The sequence below is a fragment of the Pinus tabuliformis genome, chromosome 2_1, assembly GCF_031772625.1.
Source record: "Pinus tabuliformis cultivar Carrire ecotype Pingquan chromosome 2_1, CPIR1, whole genome shotgun sequence".
Taxonomy (NCBI): Eukaryota; Viridiplantae; Streptophyta; class Pinopsida; order Pinales; family Pinaceae; genus Pinus; species Pinus tabuliformis.
In genome coordinates this window covers 609,298,048-609,311,966 of record NC_142299.1, presented here as the reverse complement: position 1 = coordinate 609,311,966, position 13,919 = coordinate 609,298,048, and the positions used below count along the sequence as shown (strand labels likewise).

The following is a 13,919-nucleotide window of genomic DNA, read 5'->3' as shown; positions in this document are numbered from 1 at the left end:
AGCCAAAATATTAGTGAGACAATTTGTCTCACCTGATAGCTGATCTCAGCTCCAGAACTGGCTCTATCTGTGCCATTCAAAACCCCTATGTTAGCCTCTGCTCAGGCTTTACTCGCACTACTTATGGAGCTGCTATGATCCGGTTGTTTTGCCCAACTCAACCATTGGAGATGATTCGCTTGGCCTCCTGGAGCTTCTTCCAGCCACTAGCACCTAAATCGACCTCCTCTCTGGCTAAGTCGAACTGCCCTCTAAAGCCTTCTGTGCAGGCCCTGTGCAGTCTCACTGAGGAATAATGCGGTCCTCTTGTTGCTGACTCTCCAATATTGGAAATCCATCAGAAATCACTGCTGCTGCTCCCTCTCACTTCAACATTCCTTTTGGTTCGAACTCTTCTTCCCTGCTTGACCTCTACAGTTGGATAGCTCGATCTGCCAAGGAACTCACTCTCCTTTGATGTGTCCATCTTCATCCCCATCGACTTGCTTTTATAATCTCTCGTTGGTGGACTAACGACCATGATTAGATCTCCATCAACGGCTAAGATCATCTCAAACTCAACCGATGTGAGTTTCTAACGCATTCTTACCTTTCCTTAATTAATTACTATTAATTAACCAATTTTCCTAAGACTTAGGAAAATTTAAATGATGGTTAATTAAGATAATTAAGGCGTTTCACATGCGAAACCTTTTCTGGGTTTTGAAGATCTCGTGTTCTTAGCCTCTCTGACACAAATCGAGACTAGAACACCTGTCCGATGCTACAAAAACTAACAATAATAATGACAATGGATGGGAAAGACTTCAAGGCAAGGTGCCATGGTCATGGGACCATTTAATGGAGGTCCATCATCTTAAGTGTATAGATGTAAGTAGGGAGCAAGCGTGGAGGCATGAGTTACCCCAATTCCTTGGCTTGCTTTTTCCACCCCTCTGGTGCACATTTTACTTCTTTTTGATAATGCTTTGATAAGGAGCATAACTTAGGCGTCCAAGCTTTCTTTTAATGATTTAGCATTTGAGTTAGTTTCTCATTCCTTAGGTTTGCGACATGGATGGGTTCCTTTAATATGTGATGGAACATCGAGTGCTCAGGAATTGGGTGATGGCCAATGAGGGGGGTAGAGCTCATGCTAGGCTTTTGCCCATTCACTAATAAATGTCCCGACCATCTTTTGCATTCTAATTTTCTTTTCCTTTCATTGTGGCCATTTTATGCTTCTTCCTTTCTTTTAGCTGCACCAGCCTCCAGGGAAAAGTTTTCGGGCCAGACCCAAGTATGAGTATATGGGGGTGCCAATCCCAATGAACCAATGGCAACAAACCCAAAGGATGGATATGGAATTTGGGGAATGGTGGGGAGTGTAAGTATGGAAAAGTTGTGGACACACTATATCGATCCAAGTTTTCCAAGTAGTGCCCCTCCTATAACCCTAAGGCGTTAGAGGAGGTCCCACTGGACTAGAGTCAAAATCTTACCTCCCTGGTAAAGTGAGAGAACATGTTTACATTCAAGATTGGTCAGTCATCCAGATCACCCCTTAATCCATGCTAGAATGCTCAAAGCATTAAGTAAAAACACATGATTGCAAATTTGTTAAAATACTTGCCGAATGGTGACCCACCTTCCTTCAAGAGGAATGCTGGATGGTGAGAGGTGTCTGACTGGTGCAAATTGTGGAGGAATATGGCAAATCATCACGTACTGAGCAAATGTAGGGCTGCTGGCTGGCTGGCTGTCCGAAGGAGGAGATTTTTTTTTCTTCTATGGGGTTACCCACTTTTTGGTGGGTAACAGGCCTATCCTTATATTTTCTAGAAGCAGATGGCTTTGGATTTCTTCATGAACACAATGGTTGTTAAGGCATCATTAGAGCAACTGCTGAACTGTTCCAATCTTTGCAGGCTGTGAGTTTGGAGATTGTTTCCTTTATTACAGTTGGACAAAGTGGTATTAGGGAAAAGAATGAAGGCCATTGATATTTCCTGCCAAGCTAAGATAAAGGAGCCCCATTTATAGCAAGGAAAAGTTTGTGATAATGTGTGGTGTTCTTGTCCTATAGTCAAGTTTGCTTGCCCATTTTTTTAACTCTAAAGAATTGAAAATCTTTAACACAGAAATATAGAAGATAGAACTAAATCTGTGTACTTCACATATGACTGATGTTTTTCTGTTGTTGGTTGTTATATCCTTTATGTCTCTAAATATAAAGTCTTTTGCTTAATTCATCTATCTACTCAAACTTATGTTGGAAATCCCTTCTAATTGGAGAGTTTTTAACCTAAAACCTTCAATATATCCTTGAGGCGATACATTGAATCCTTTAAGGATGTACATGTCCTTTACCATGTACTTGGGTAGTTCCATGAACATTTGCTGATATAGTAGTTTGCCTGGGGGAATACATCTTGAAGAATTAGAACGATGCTTCTCTGAGACATTGGTATCATTGGAAAATTGGCCTATCTTGATTGCAATTGTTTGATTGTCTCCTTCTGAAGTTAGAGGGTGGCTGCTTATTGGATCAGAGCTTCTTGTGCAGTCTCTGTCTAGTTGTATCATATGAATGAAGACTTTATGTTTAAACTTTAAATCCATTCTAGGAAATATTCCTACCCTTGAATGGTTGCATCCTCAATTTAGACTGGGTTCTATTGTGATTATTCAAGAATAAAGTTAGTTCTGTCATATACAATTTACCGTCAGACCAATTTCATTTTGTCTTTGCCTTGTTATATGTGGTTATCCTTTTGTGTACGTTAATATTTTCTATGCCTGTATTTCTCTAGGTTCATATTTCTGATTCCTTTCGTGTATTTCTCATGTTTGAATAGCCAATATTTTTGTCACATATATGTCAGGTCTAGCCCAAAGGGTTAGTTTAACTGGTTCTTGGCAACATTGTTGGGCATTTGGCTAGTTCTGTGCCATCATGTGCCTGGTTTGAATCCCCCTGGGTGAGGTGCACTATGCTGATTAGTTTACTGGGGATGCAATTTGAATGTGGGTAAGCATCCCTTAGGTCTTGCCATGAGGTTTTCGTTGGAAACAATCTTCATTTGGTCTTCCTTCTTCCATCTATGTTTAGAACTAGCGTAGATTTATCTAAATCCTGAACTTAAGCACTGCAGGGGATCAAAAGAGCCTAGGTGCAAACCTCTTGCTTCTCAAAAGACCTGGGTTAAGATGGATCTATGCCATTTTCTAATTATTTTATCTTTTTAATGTTGATTTTTCCTTTTTCTTTTTCCATTTATCTGATTTTAGATGTCAGACATGCTTTTTTTACATTTTATTTTATGAACATTACCCAGGTCATATTTACATGGAAATCTCTTGCACCATGTGGGCTGTAAGAGAACCTTGCTTCTATCAGTGCAACTATGTTTTACTTGCAGTATGCTATTTTTAGTCTCATATTAGTGCTTTGAGGCTGAGATTTCAGCATCATTTTCTTTTTCCTGAAAAAAACCCATTGTATTCATGAGAGGTGAAATACAAATCTACAGTCCCAAAGAAGGACCAAGACAGACATTCACCCCAGAGAGGATTGGAAACAAAATTGAGTTCAATCCAGAATGTTACAAGTTACAACAGACTACAACTGCATTGTTCACATTTATCGCCCTATAATCTGACCATTGACCATTAACGACAAAAAAGATTACATTGCTCTGAAAAAATCAAGGACTCCCCTTCAAGAATCAAAACAAAGGAACAGCAGATCAGAGATCCACACAAGCTATCGATGTAGTAACCACTTCAGAAAAGAAACTCCATAGACTCGACCTCTGAGCCATCTGCAAATTCATATAATCGCAAAAACCTTATGGGAAAAGACTTTCAAGAGAGAGCCTCTTTTTAAAGGGCATCAGCTTTCTGGTTTAGTTCATGGAATATGTGAGTGAAAGAGAGCCATTCAAAGGACTGCATGGCTTCCTGAATATAAGATAAGATAAGATAACAGAAAGTTTTCCACCTTGATTCTTTTATTTGTCCAGTCAATCACTAATTTGGAGTCCCCGAGTACTTGTAGCTACTTAATCCCTTTTTCGGAAGTGGCAGAGTAGGGTCCAAAGAGCTATAAACTCAGCACAGTTGTTTGTGCCCTGACCTGGATCATTTCTTATATGAAAGTAATGTTCTTGTGTCAAATTTAAAACCATTCCTACTGCACAAATAGGGGGCGCCCCTGGCTAGCACCATCAAAATAGCCCCCAAGGAATTTCATAGTCCAACTCTGACATCACTGGAACATAAGGATTCCTGGGCTTCACGGTCATCTCCATCCTGAATTCATTTGTCATTTTAATGATCACCCCTGCTGCCACTTCCGGAGGAATGCAGACATCCTTAAATATAGCTGAATTTGGAGCCCACCAAATGCAAAAGGACCAGCACATTTGGGAAAGCTTCCAAACAAGCAACGGATTTGTCTGCCAGCCAGACTTTTAAACATTCCAATAAACCAGACTGTGCCCACTTAGATTTTGGTTTGTATTCCCACTCCACAATCTGCAGAACCTGAGCTTTGTAATCACAAAAAATAATAATATGAGAAGCAGTTGCTACCTCAGATTGGCACAAGGAGCACCTGCTAGGCCCCACCCGGCCCTGCTTCAAAACAGCGTCCCAAGTCAACAGTTTATTGGTTATAGCAAACCAGAGAATAATTGTACATTTCAATGAAGCATGGAGCTCCCATAAGATGTTTCATCACCACAATTTGTCCCCACAAAATTGGAGCTCCATAATCATCGAGTACCCCAGCTTGATGGAATATTCCTCCGTCTCTGAATTTTTTGACCATACTAGATATTCTTCCTCATCTTCTTTGAGAATGATGAAATGTGACACCAGCATCCCAATATAGGAATTCCATTCCTCAGCTTCAGGACGAGCTAAACTTAGATCCTCTGCAGATTTCCATCCTAATCTGCCAGAGACTTGAGGGGCCTGAGATTTCACTTAGATCCTCTGCAGATCTCACCGCCACACCAGGCTGCAAGTGCACCTTGCTTCTCTCAGTGGAACTATGTTTCACTTGCAGTGTTGCTTTTTTTAGTCATGTCCCATTGCTTTCAGATTGAGATTGTAACATCACCGTCAACTTGTCAATTCTTGAAGATTGTATAAATGAATGGCTTATGCATCTTTAGTCATTCAGAATTAGATGCACTTCTGTTTTTGTATGGTCATCAAGTTATGAGTTGTTTGATTTCTTGTAGTTTCATTACGTTGATGGTCCTTATTAGATATTAGATGCGACACAATGGAATCTGAAAATAACACCTTCTATGAATCCCAGTGCCCAGTATTTTTTGTTACAGTTCTTTACAACTGCATATGCTTCCAATTTTAAAGTGTTCTAATTTTTATTATTCCTTCCAGTTCCTAATGCAACAGCTGCTTCATTAGTGTCTGGTTCGCTTCCTGCCCCACAAGCTCGCTTGGGAGAGAGCCCTCATGCATCAGGATCACTGGTAGGTAGGGTTGTGAAGATTTATGCATCTGATAAGCTTTTTCATGCTTTATATCTGTCCTGAATCCTACATATCTAATTATGTGCTGCATATGTTATGCATGTACAGCGACCTTGTCCTTCTAATTTGGGCTTTTCTGAATTACCTCAGAGATTTGGGGCTCCACAACCATTGCAGGTATGATCTTAATATGTTTGTTTTCTATATGTCCATTTCCTTTCCTTGTAGTCTTGAATTCGTACATGAACGTTCTCAATACCTTCTTGTGGTCTGTCTTTGATACTCTGCAGTTTCAGCCTGGAGTTTCACCACAGTCAGGGCAGAAATTTATGTCTCCAACAAGCAGACAGTTTCATGCAGAAACTGTTTCAAGGAGTCAAGCTACAACACAGACAACCACTGGTGTGTCTCCATCAGTTCAACCACAGCTTGCACAGTATCCTCCACAAGTTCAGCAGTCTCCTCTTCTGGCAGTGCAACAGTCACAGCCTCCTCCTTCACAAATGATTTCTGCATCCTTTTTTCAGCAGCCTCCACCAGCTGCCTTATCTCAAGTGTTTTCTGCACCTTATCCTCAGCAGCCTCTATCAGCACCTTCATCGCAATTGCTTTCTGCATCTTATTCTCAGCAGCCTCAACCAACACCTTCATCGCAATTGCTTTCTTCAACATATTCTCAGCAGCCAAGGCCTGTGAATAGTGGGAATCTATCTTCACAACCTTTCAATGTGCCTACTCCTGCTGGATTATGGGGTTTGAGAATGCCACCATCATCATCCTTTACGGTACGGTTTATCTTTATGCAAAACAAAGTAATTAATTTATGGGCGAGTTCTGTTTGCCTTTTGTTGCAGCATGTTAACTTTTATCTCTTATACTATGTCCTTGACCAACATGGAATCCCTTTATTTTTCCAGTTTGTGACCTCCTTGCCTCGTGGCCAATTTCAAAGCTCGCTCAGTGCAAATCCACCTTCAAGCCAAACACCTACTCAAGTTCCACAGATTTCGATGCAGTCTGTATCACCGATCCCTTCAGCAGATAGTCAAAATGATGTCTCTAATTGTCCACAAGGAATTTATAGTGGAGGAAAAGCTGTGATTGGTGCTACCACTTTGCCTGTAAGTTTATCATAAGCTGTTTCTGTGCTTATACTTCAGGGTAAACTTCAGTAAAACAACCTTGCTAACAATAGCAATTATATGTTACAACTCATGATGGCTTACTATTCAATATTTAAATACAGTTGGTGTACAACCATCCACCCACTCATCTGTAAACTGTGACAGTGCTCTTCTTTGCTCTTTCCTTGTCTAGTAACACAAATTTAGCTTTCTCAAACCTGGGGTTCTTGTATCCTTGGGGGCATTTCTTGATGGTCTGAACCATATAATGCCAATAGGGGCAGTGAAGAACATTGAATGGTATACCACATGCATAAAGAAACTGTACCACTTTTCATCCACCTCATCTCTACTACCAACATGGAAGAAATGTGATTGTATGCCTTGCCATTGGAGCAAAAGTATCGTCATAGTCAACTCCGTTTTGGGAGAATCTTCTTGGTACTGGTCTTGCACTTCTTTATGCTCCCATTAGTGGCATGCTTTATCATGAACAACAACTTAGGATCTATCACAGATTTCCTTATTCTTGGAGCAATCTCCCAGACATCATTCTTTAGGATAGAGTTAATACTCAGTCATGGCAACCCACCACACCTGCTCTGAATTTGCCTCCTACTTATGTCGCATTGATGTTGATCTAGGAGATCCTAAAAAGGCCTAAATTCAAAGTCTCCAAAATTTGATGGAAATAGCGTCATATCAAAGAGCTCGACGAGACTATTCCAACGCAACTTGAATCGCGTCAATTCGATTCCGTATGCAAAAGTTATTGTAGTTTGAAGTTTTGCAACATTGGACAAAAAGTCAAAGTCAATGCTGACATGGCAGCATGACACATGGCAGATTAAATACATGCTGAGTTTACAGGCATACGCATGGACACATGGCTTTCTCCAGCGTTGACACATGGCACTGTATGATGAGGTGGCACTGATTTGGCAAGATTATGTGGTCCAATTAATCATTGCCAGTGCTGTTGGTCAAAACATTGTTCAGAAGGCCAGAAGGTCTTGGTGGGCTTCGACCCCGTGATCTGCTGCCCAACAACACTCTGTCCTACCATCACGCCACAAACATTCCTTGTTAATTTATAGGCACATGTTTATATTTATGGTGTTATACTTTGTATGGTAACCGGGGGGCTGGGGGGCGCGGCGGGTGTTGGTGGAGCGTACCAAGATTGGCGGCCCACCAACCACATGTACCATATTAAACAACGGTAATACGACCACCAACATGGATACCACGCGTTCACATAGAATTGGGCCACTTCAAACCGTCAGGGTATATTTGGCAAAGTGTTAAAATGGTTACATGCCAAAGTCTTATCTAACATGTGGGTGGTACGAAGTTACGAACAAAGTTCGTACTTAAGTCAAATACTCCAGAGGACTTGGAATATGAAAATCTCCATTGAAGATACAATAATATATATTAAAATGTATGAATCAGAATGATGTTAGAAATAAGAGTGAGGGCTTGCTTATATACCCTAGGGAGGTGTCCCTTTACGAACAATCATTTCCCATTTAGACATGCCTCTTCAGTACTAATTACTAATTAACTAATCATTATTACAATTATCATCTTTATTTATATTTATATTTTATTCATAACATTGCCTTTTGTTTCGAATGTCTTCTCGTCTTGGGATTGTCATCTTCGTTGATATGATCTTTGGAGAGATAAATAAAATTGCCGAACTGAGAAGGGATCTGACCATCCTATATTAATCTTCTGTGGAATCTTCCGATCACTAGAAACTTGTAATGAATTGTTATTGTAAGATTGGAAGGTGCATACATCATTTTTGTTTGGAACGTAACTTTGTTCTTTCTGTTCTGAGTGATACAAACTCGTAGATTCATAGAGATGTTTGTTCTTGTGATTCAGATGTAGATAAGGAGTTCTTTTGGTTTGTCTTTCCCTTATCATATGTGTGGCAATATTTTGATTTACTTCAAGTTTCGATATTGTTGAGCTAGTTACAGAATCTTCACCTTGAATTTGCATCCTTTGGATTGCAACATCTGAGTGTGTTGTTTCTTCCACTGGCTTGTCTTCTTTTTGAGTTGTGATATTCACTAGATCGAAGTTCGTCCTTTTTTCTTCACTTGAATTTCTACATTTGAAGATTTCGATGCTTTCTTTTTGACAAGTTGTTGCACTTTGTTTTCCAACAACTTCTTAAGCTTCTTAATTTGCGTTGGTAATTTTTCACTATGGCCTCTAAGTCAAGAAACTTCTTCATTCTTGTTAGCGGTGATTTTGTCCACTGGTAGGAATTTACAGGGTAAGTTCCTCAGATAGAATAACAAATGACAACGCTCACAAACAGATCACTGATCAATACACCAGTGTTCTTGACGTGGTTAAAACCCTCAAAGAGGGAAACAATTCACGACCTGAGCCAACGCGGCCACTTCAGGCAATTTATTAATGTAAAATAAAGAAAATCTACATAAGCTTCTCTCATGAACGATCACCTTACAAATGACCCTTCATGCTCTTTAAATAGAGATCATGGGATAGGATTAAAGGATGCACAAATATGACACAATAGGAGAAGGAAGGAGGCATTAGAGCCTATCCCCCCTTAGTGACAACTTCCTGAACTCCAACCATAAATCGAAGTTTAGTAAACTTTGCTTCTGTGAGAGCCTTTGTAAAGATGTTTGCAACTTGATCATCGGTTGAACAATATTGCACTTCAAGAACATGGTCATGAATGAGCTTTCTGATGAAGTGCATGTGTAGTTCAATGTGTTTGCTGCGTTGATGTTGGACTGGATCTTTGCATAGTTGAATGGAACTTTGATCATCACACCAAAGTGTAGTTAGATGCTGCTGCTGAAAGCCAAACTCTGATAGGATCTGGCGAAGCTACAGGATTCCTTACTAGCTTCTACGGTGCCACGATACTCTGCTTTTGCTAAAGAAAGAGAAATGGCACTTTGTTTCTTGCAAACCCATGTAATACGTCCATAACCAAGAGTGAAGATATAACTTGCAGTAGACTTCCGATCATCAGGGTCACCAACGCAATTGGAATCAGTGAAACCAACCAATAGAGGAGATGCTTATGCACTGTAATGAATCCCAAACTGAACTATATCTCGAACATAATGAAGTATTCTTTTAGCTGCTTTCCAATGACTTTCATGTGGGTTTTGCATAAACCGAGCAATAAGGCCAACAACAAAGGAAAGGTCAGGACGGGTATGGGTCAGATACAAAAGTTTTCGTACAAGCTGATGGTATAAGGTAGCATCAACTTCAGGGGAAGTACAAGTGAATGAAAGTTTGGCTCCATATTAAAAGGGAGAAGGCGCTGACTTACAGTCTTCCATGTGAAAGTGGCATAGAATATCACAGGCATACTTGGATTGGGAAAGGGAAATGCCTTCCTTGGATTGCAAGACTTGAAGACCAAGAAAATAATGCAAGTGTCCTAAGTCTGTCATTTCAAACTGCTTTTTAAGGTTGGACTTCACATGGTTTATAAGGTTGGGATCACTACCAGTAAGAATAAGATCATCAACATAAAGAACAAGAATGATAAGAGACTTACCCACTTGCTTGGTGTAGACAATATTGTTAGAATGACACCTAGAAAAGCTAGTATCTAAAAGAAAGCTATCCATTTTGGCATACCAAGCCCGAGGGGCTTGCTTGAGACCATAAAGAGATTTCTTAAGCTGACATACAAGGCTGGAGTTTGTTTGTCTAAAGCCGGGAGGTTGTTCCATATAGATTTCTTCATGCAAGTCCCCATGCAAGAAGGCAAATTTAACATCCAGCTGATGGACTTCCCATTTGAAAGAGGCAGCAAGGGAAAGAACAAGGCAGATAGAATTCATTTTGGCAACAGGGGAGAAGGTTTCAGTATAGTCAATGCCTTCAATTTGTGAAAAACCCTTAGCAACAAGACGAGCTTTATGTTTATCAACTTTTCCATCTGGTCCCAATTTGGGTGGCCTAAAGCTTTTGCAAAGGTGTCAGGATCATAATTCGCTGAAGCTTAAGCCAGTAAAGAAGAAGCTCTATCAAACTGAGAACGTGCATGTTGCTGATCTGTAGGATCAGCTGCAAGTGCACGTGCTACATGCCGAGTAGCATGGACCCATTTCGAAAGTTGAGGAGCTGAAGGAGGATTTCGAGAAGGTGGGGGAGGATTGTCATCCTCGTTGTCATCATTTGAAGAAGAAGTATTTTCAGAAGTAGAGGGGATGGAGAGAGGTGGCACATCCGCCGAACTAGGCTCGTAGGCCGATATATTTTCAACAAACTTTACATCTCTTCTAATGATAACTTTTTTGGACTTAGGTGGAAGACGTCTATATCCTTTGACATCTTCAGAATATCCAACAAAAATACATTTTTCACTCTTAGGTTCTAAGGCTTTATGTTTCTCATCGGGAATATGGGCCCATGCTTCACTTCCAAAAACACGAAAATGACTTACATCTGGTTTAATTGAGCTCCATGCTTCTTCTGGAGTGATATTCTTTAAAACCTTTGTAGGAGTGCGATTTACTATGTAATTTGCACAGTTAATTGCTTCTGCCCAAAAATTAAGACACGAAAGTAACTTACATCTGGTTTAATTGAGCTCCATGCTTCTTCTGGAGTGATATTCTTTAAAACTTTAGTAGGAGTGCGATTTACTATGTAATTTGCACAGTTAATTGCTTCTGCCCAAAAATTAAGACTAAGTCCTTTAGATTGAAGCATACAATTAGCCATTTCTTTTAAGGTGTGATTCTTCCTTTCAGCTACACCATTTTGTTGTGGAGTATATGGAACAGTATGTTGCATTTGAATTTCATGCTCAGTGCGAAAGTTGATGAATTTGTTGTTAACATATTCTCCGCCATGATCGAATCTTAGCTTAAGAATTTGATGTCCAAATTGTTTCTCAACAAAGGCCTTAAAGGCCAAGAACACGTTAAATATCTCTTTCTTGAGTTTTAAGAAGTATACCCTAGTGCGTCTGGACAAATCATCAATGAAAGTTAAGAAATACTTGTAGCTAGAGAATGAAACAGCTGGAAGTGGACCACATAAATCATTATGCACAAGCTGTAAAGGGGCTGAGGCGTGCCAAGAGGCACGTTTTTCAAAACTATCTCAATGATGTTTTCTGAGTACACATCCGGAACAAACACCATCTCTGCAAGATACCATAGGAAGACCTGTCACCATATTTTCTTTACATTTTGAAGGGAGCGATAGTTTAAGTGACCAAATTGCTCATGCCAAAGTTTGCTCACTTCATCATTATGAGCAACAAATACCGAGGGAAGAGTTGATGACCCAAAGTTGTTAAACTTATACAACCTTGTAGAGTCATCAGTAATGCTAGTAGCTAAAGTTTGTCTAGGATCTCTTAGGTCCTTAATTACAACATGAGGTGAAAATTCAACAATTTTACCTTCACCTGAATGAGTTATCTGATATACAGATAGAAAGTTGCAGGATAAGTTTGGAACACATAATACATCATTAAATTGACCATTGTCTAGATGAATAGTTCCAGTCCCTACAACACTAACAGATCTATCATCACCAACATATATATTTTTGGTGTTACAATCATTGAAAGAAGAAAATATGGCTTTGTTTTTGACCATGTGATAAGAAGCTCCAGAATCAATGAGCCACTCATGAGAATGAGAAGAAGAAGATACATTTAGTGCATAATCAGCCCGAGATGCTTGACAACCACATGAAGTTGAAGAGTGCTCCAAATGGATGTTATGCTTCTTCATTGCTGCTTCCAAGGCTTCCATCTTTTTAAAGCATTTGGATTCTAAGTGGAAATCTCGATTACAAAAGTTGTAATGTTTATCAGTCTTCTTCCCTTTGTTTTATTTGTCTTATCATTTTGTTGAATTGATTTGTCAATTTGAGACTAAAAGTGCTTAGGACCCTTGGTTGGTTTAGGACTATTCTTTTTAGGATGCTGCTTCTTAGGATTCTTTGAACTTGGTTGCTGCTAGGCGGCTAAGGCTTTCTTAGAAGAGTTTCCAAGATTAAGAAGACCAAGATGTAAGAGTTTTTCTTGTTCTCTTATTAAAGAATCACAAAAAACATCAAAAGAGGGGGACTTGTAGGCTTGTCCTTGAGAAATAAAGGCTTCTCTAGTAGAATGGAAGGTGGAAACAAACACAAAGTAGGTTGGTCCTAACTTAGTAAGAATGGAATAGATAAGGCTACCATCTTCTTTCTTAACCTTAACACCTTCCAAGAGAAGTCCAAGGGTCTTGAACTTGGACAAAAATCTTCAATGGAAGAAAAATTATTGGGGTCCAACGTAAGCAACTCATTTTCGAGTTGATGGGTTCTAATTTCATTTTTAATTCCAAAAACTTTATTGAGTTGTTTCATTGCTTCATCAGGGGTATCAAGTTCTGCGATAGGGAAGCTAAGGTCTGGAGACATAGACATCTCTATCAACCCACGTGCTTGATCTTGCTTATTTTCCCATTTCACTGCCTTATCTTCATCTTTAGGTTTAGATTCTTGGCCTAAAGCTATTCTATAAAGACCTTTACTTCTAAGTAAATTCTCCATGTAAGACACCCATTGGAAGTAGTTGGTGCTGTCAAGAATAACTTGGCATGGACTTTTCATTTTAACAGAAACTGAAGCTGTAGATGCTGAAACTAAATGTTCCAATGGAAAGATCTTGGAAAATTAGGTCGATTAAAAAAAGACGGCTCTGAAAATGGCTTCTGGATGAAGAAGTATGGCTTTTTGAAGAAAAGTTGTTGAGGATGCTGACGAAGTACGTGAATGTGCAGAAGTGAATGATAATGTTATATTTAAAAAAAAATCCCCCCTTTCCAAAGTTAATCTAATTAGCTCACTTAAAAGAAAAAATTATGTGACCCACTTTTATAAATAAGTGAAAGTCACTTTTACAATGGTACTTTATGAGCTATCCACTAAATTGTAACTTAAATAAAAGATAAAGAGACTTTAGAATTATAAGTGACTCACTTCTCATAATGGGTGATAACACTTTTACATAAAGTAACTTTAAAACATAAGTTACATGTGTTTTTTGAAAAAGTAACTCAACAAAAGGAAAGACTTGAACCCAAGACATCTATTCTCATAAAGTAACTTTGGACCAAGTGAGCTAGTTTAAAAGGTTAGTAATTTTTGGAAAAAAGGATGGGTTTCTTTTTTTTTTTTTCCTTTTTTTTTTGTCACCGAAACTTTGGAGTGCGTGCTTACTTTAGAAAACTCTTTTTGCCTACATAACAAAAAACCACACAACCCAAAACAGACATGCAAA

General features: G+C 39.3%; 1 protein-coding gene across 9 annotated transcripts in view; it reads left to right on the top strand.

Moving 5' to 3' along the window:
• Positions 1-13,919, top strand: part of LOC149201974 (pre-mRNA-processing protein 40A-like) — a 441,059-nt gene that overhangs the window by 20,559 nt on the left and 406,581 nt on the right. For all 9 annotated transcript variants that reach the window (XR_016253884.1, XM_089403062.1, XM_089403058.1 and 6 more), the window contains exons 2-5: positions 5,395-5,486; positions 5,595-5,663; positions 5,777-6,271; positions 6,404-6,607. Coding sequence is in view for 8 of the 9 variants with exons in the window: in XM_089403062.1 (XP_089259188.1) it covers positions 5,395-5,486; positions 5,595-5,663; positions 5,777-6,271; positions 6,404-6,607 (860 nt within the window). In the remaining variant the exon portion in view is untranslated. The remainder of the gene's footprint in view (positions 1-5,394; positions 5,487-5,594; positions 5,664-5,776; positions 6,272-6,403; positions 6,608-13,919) is intronic.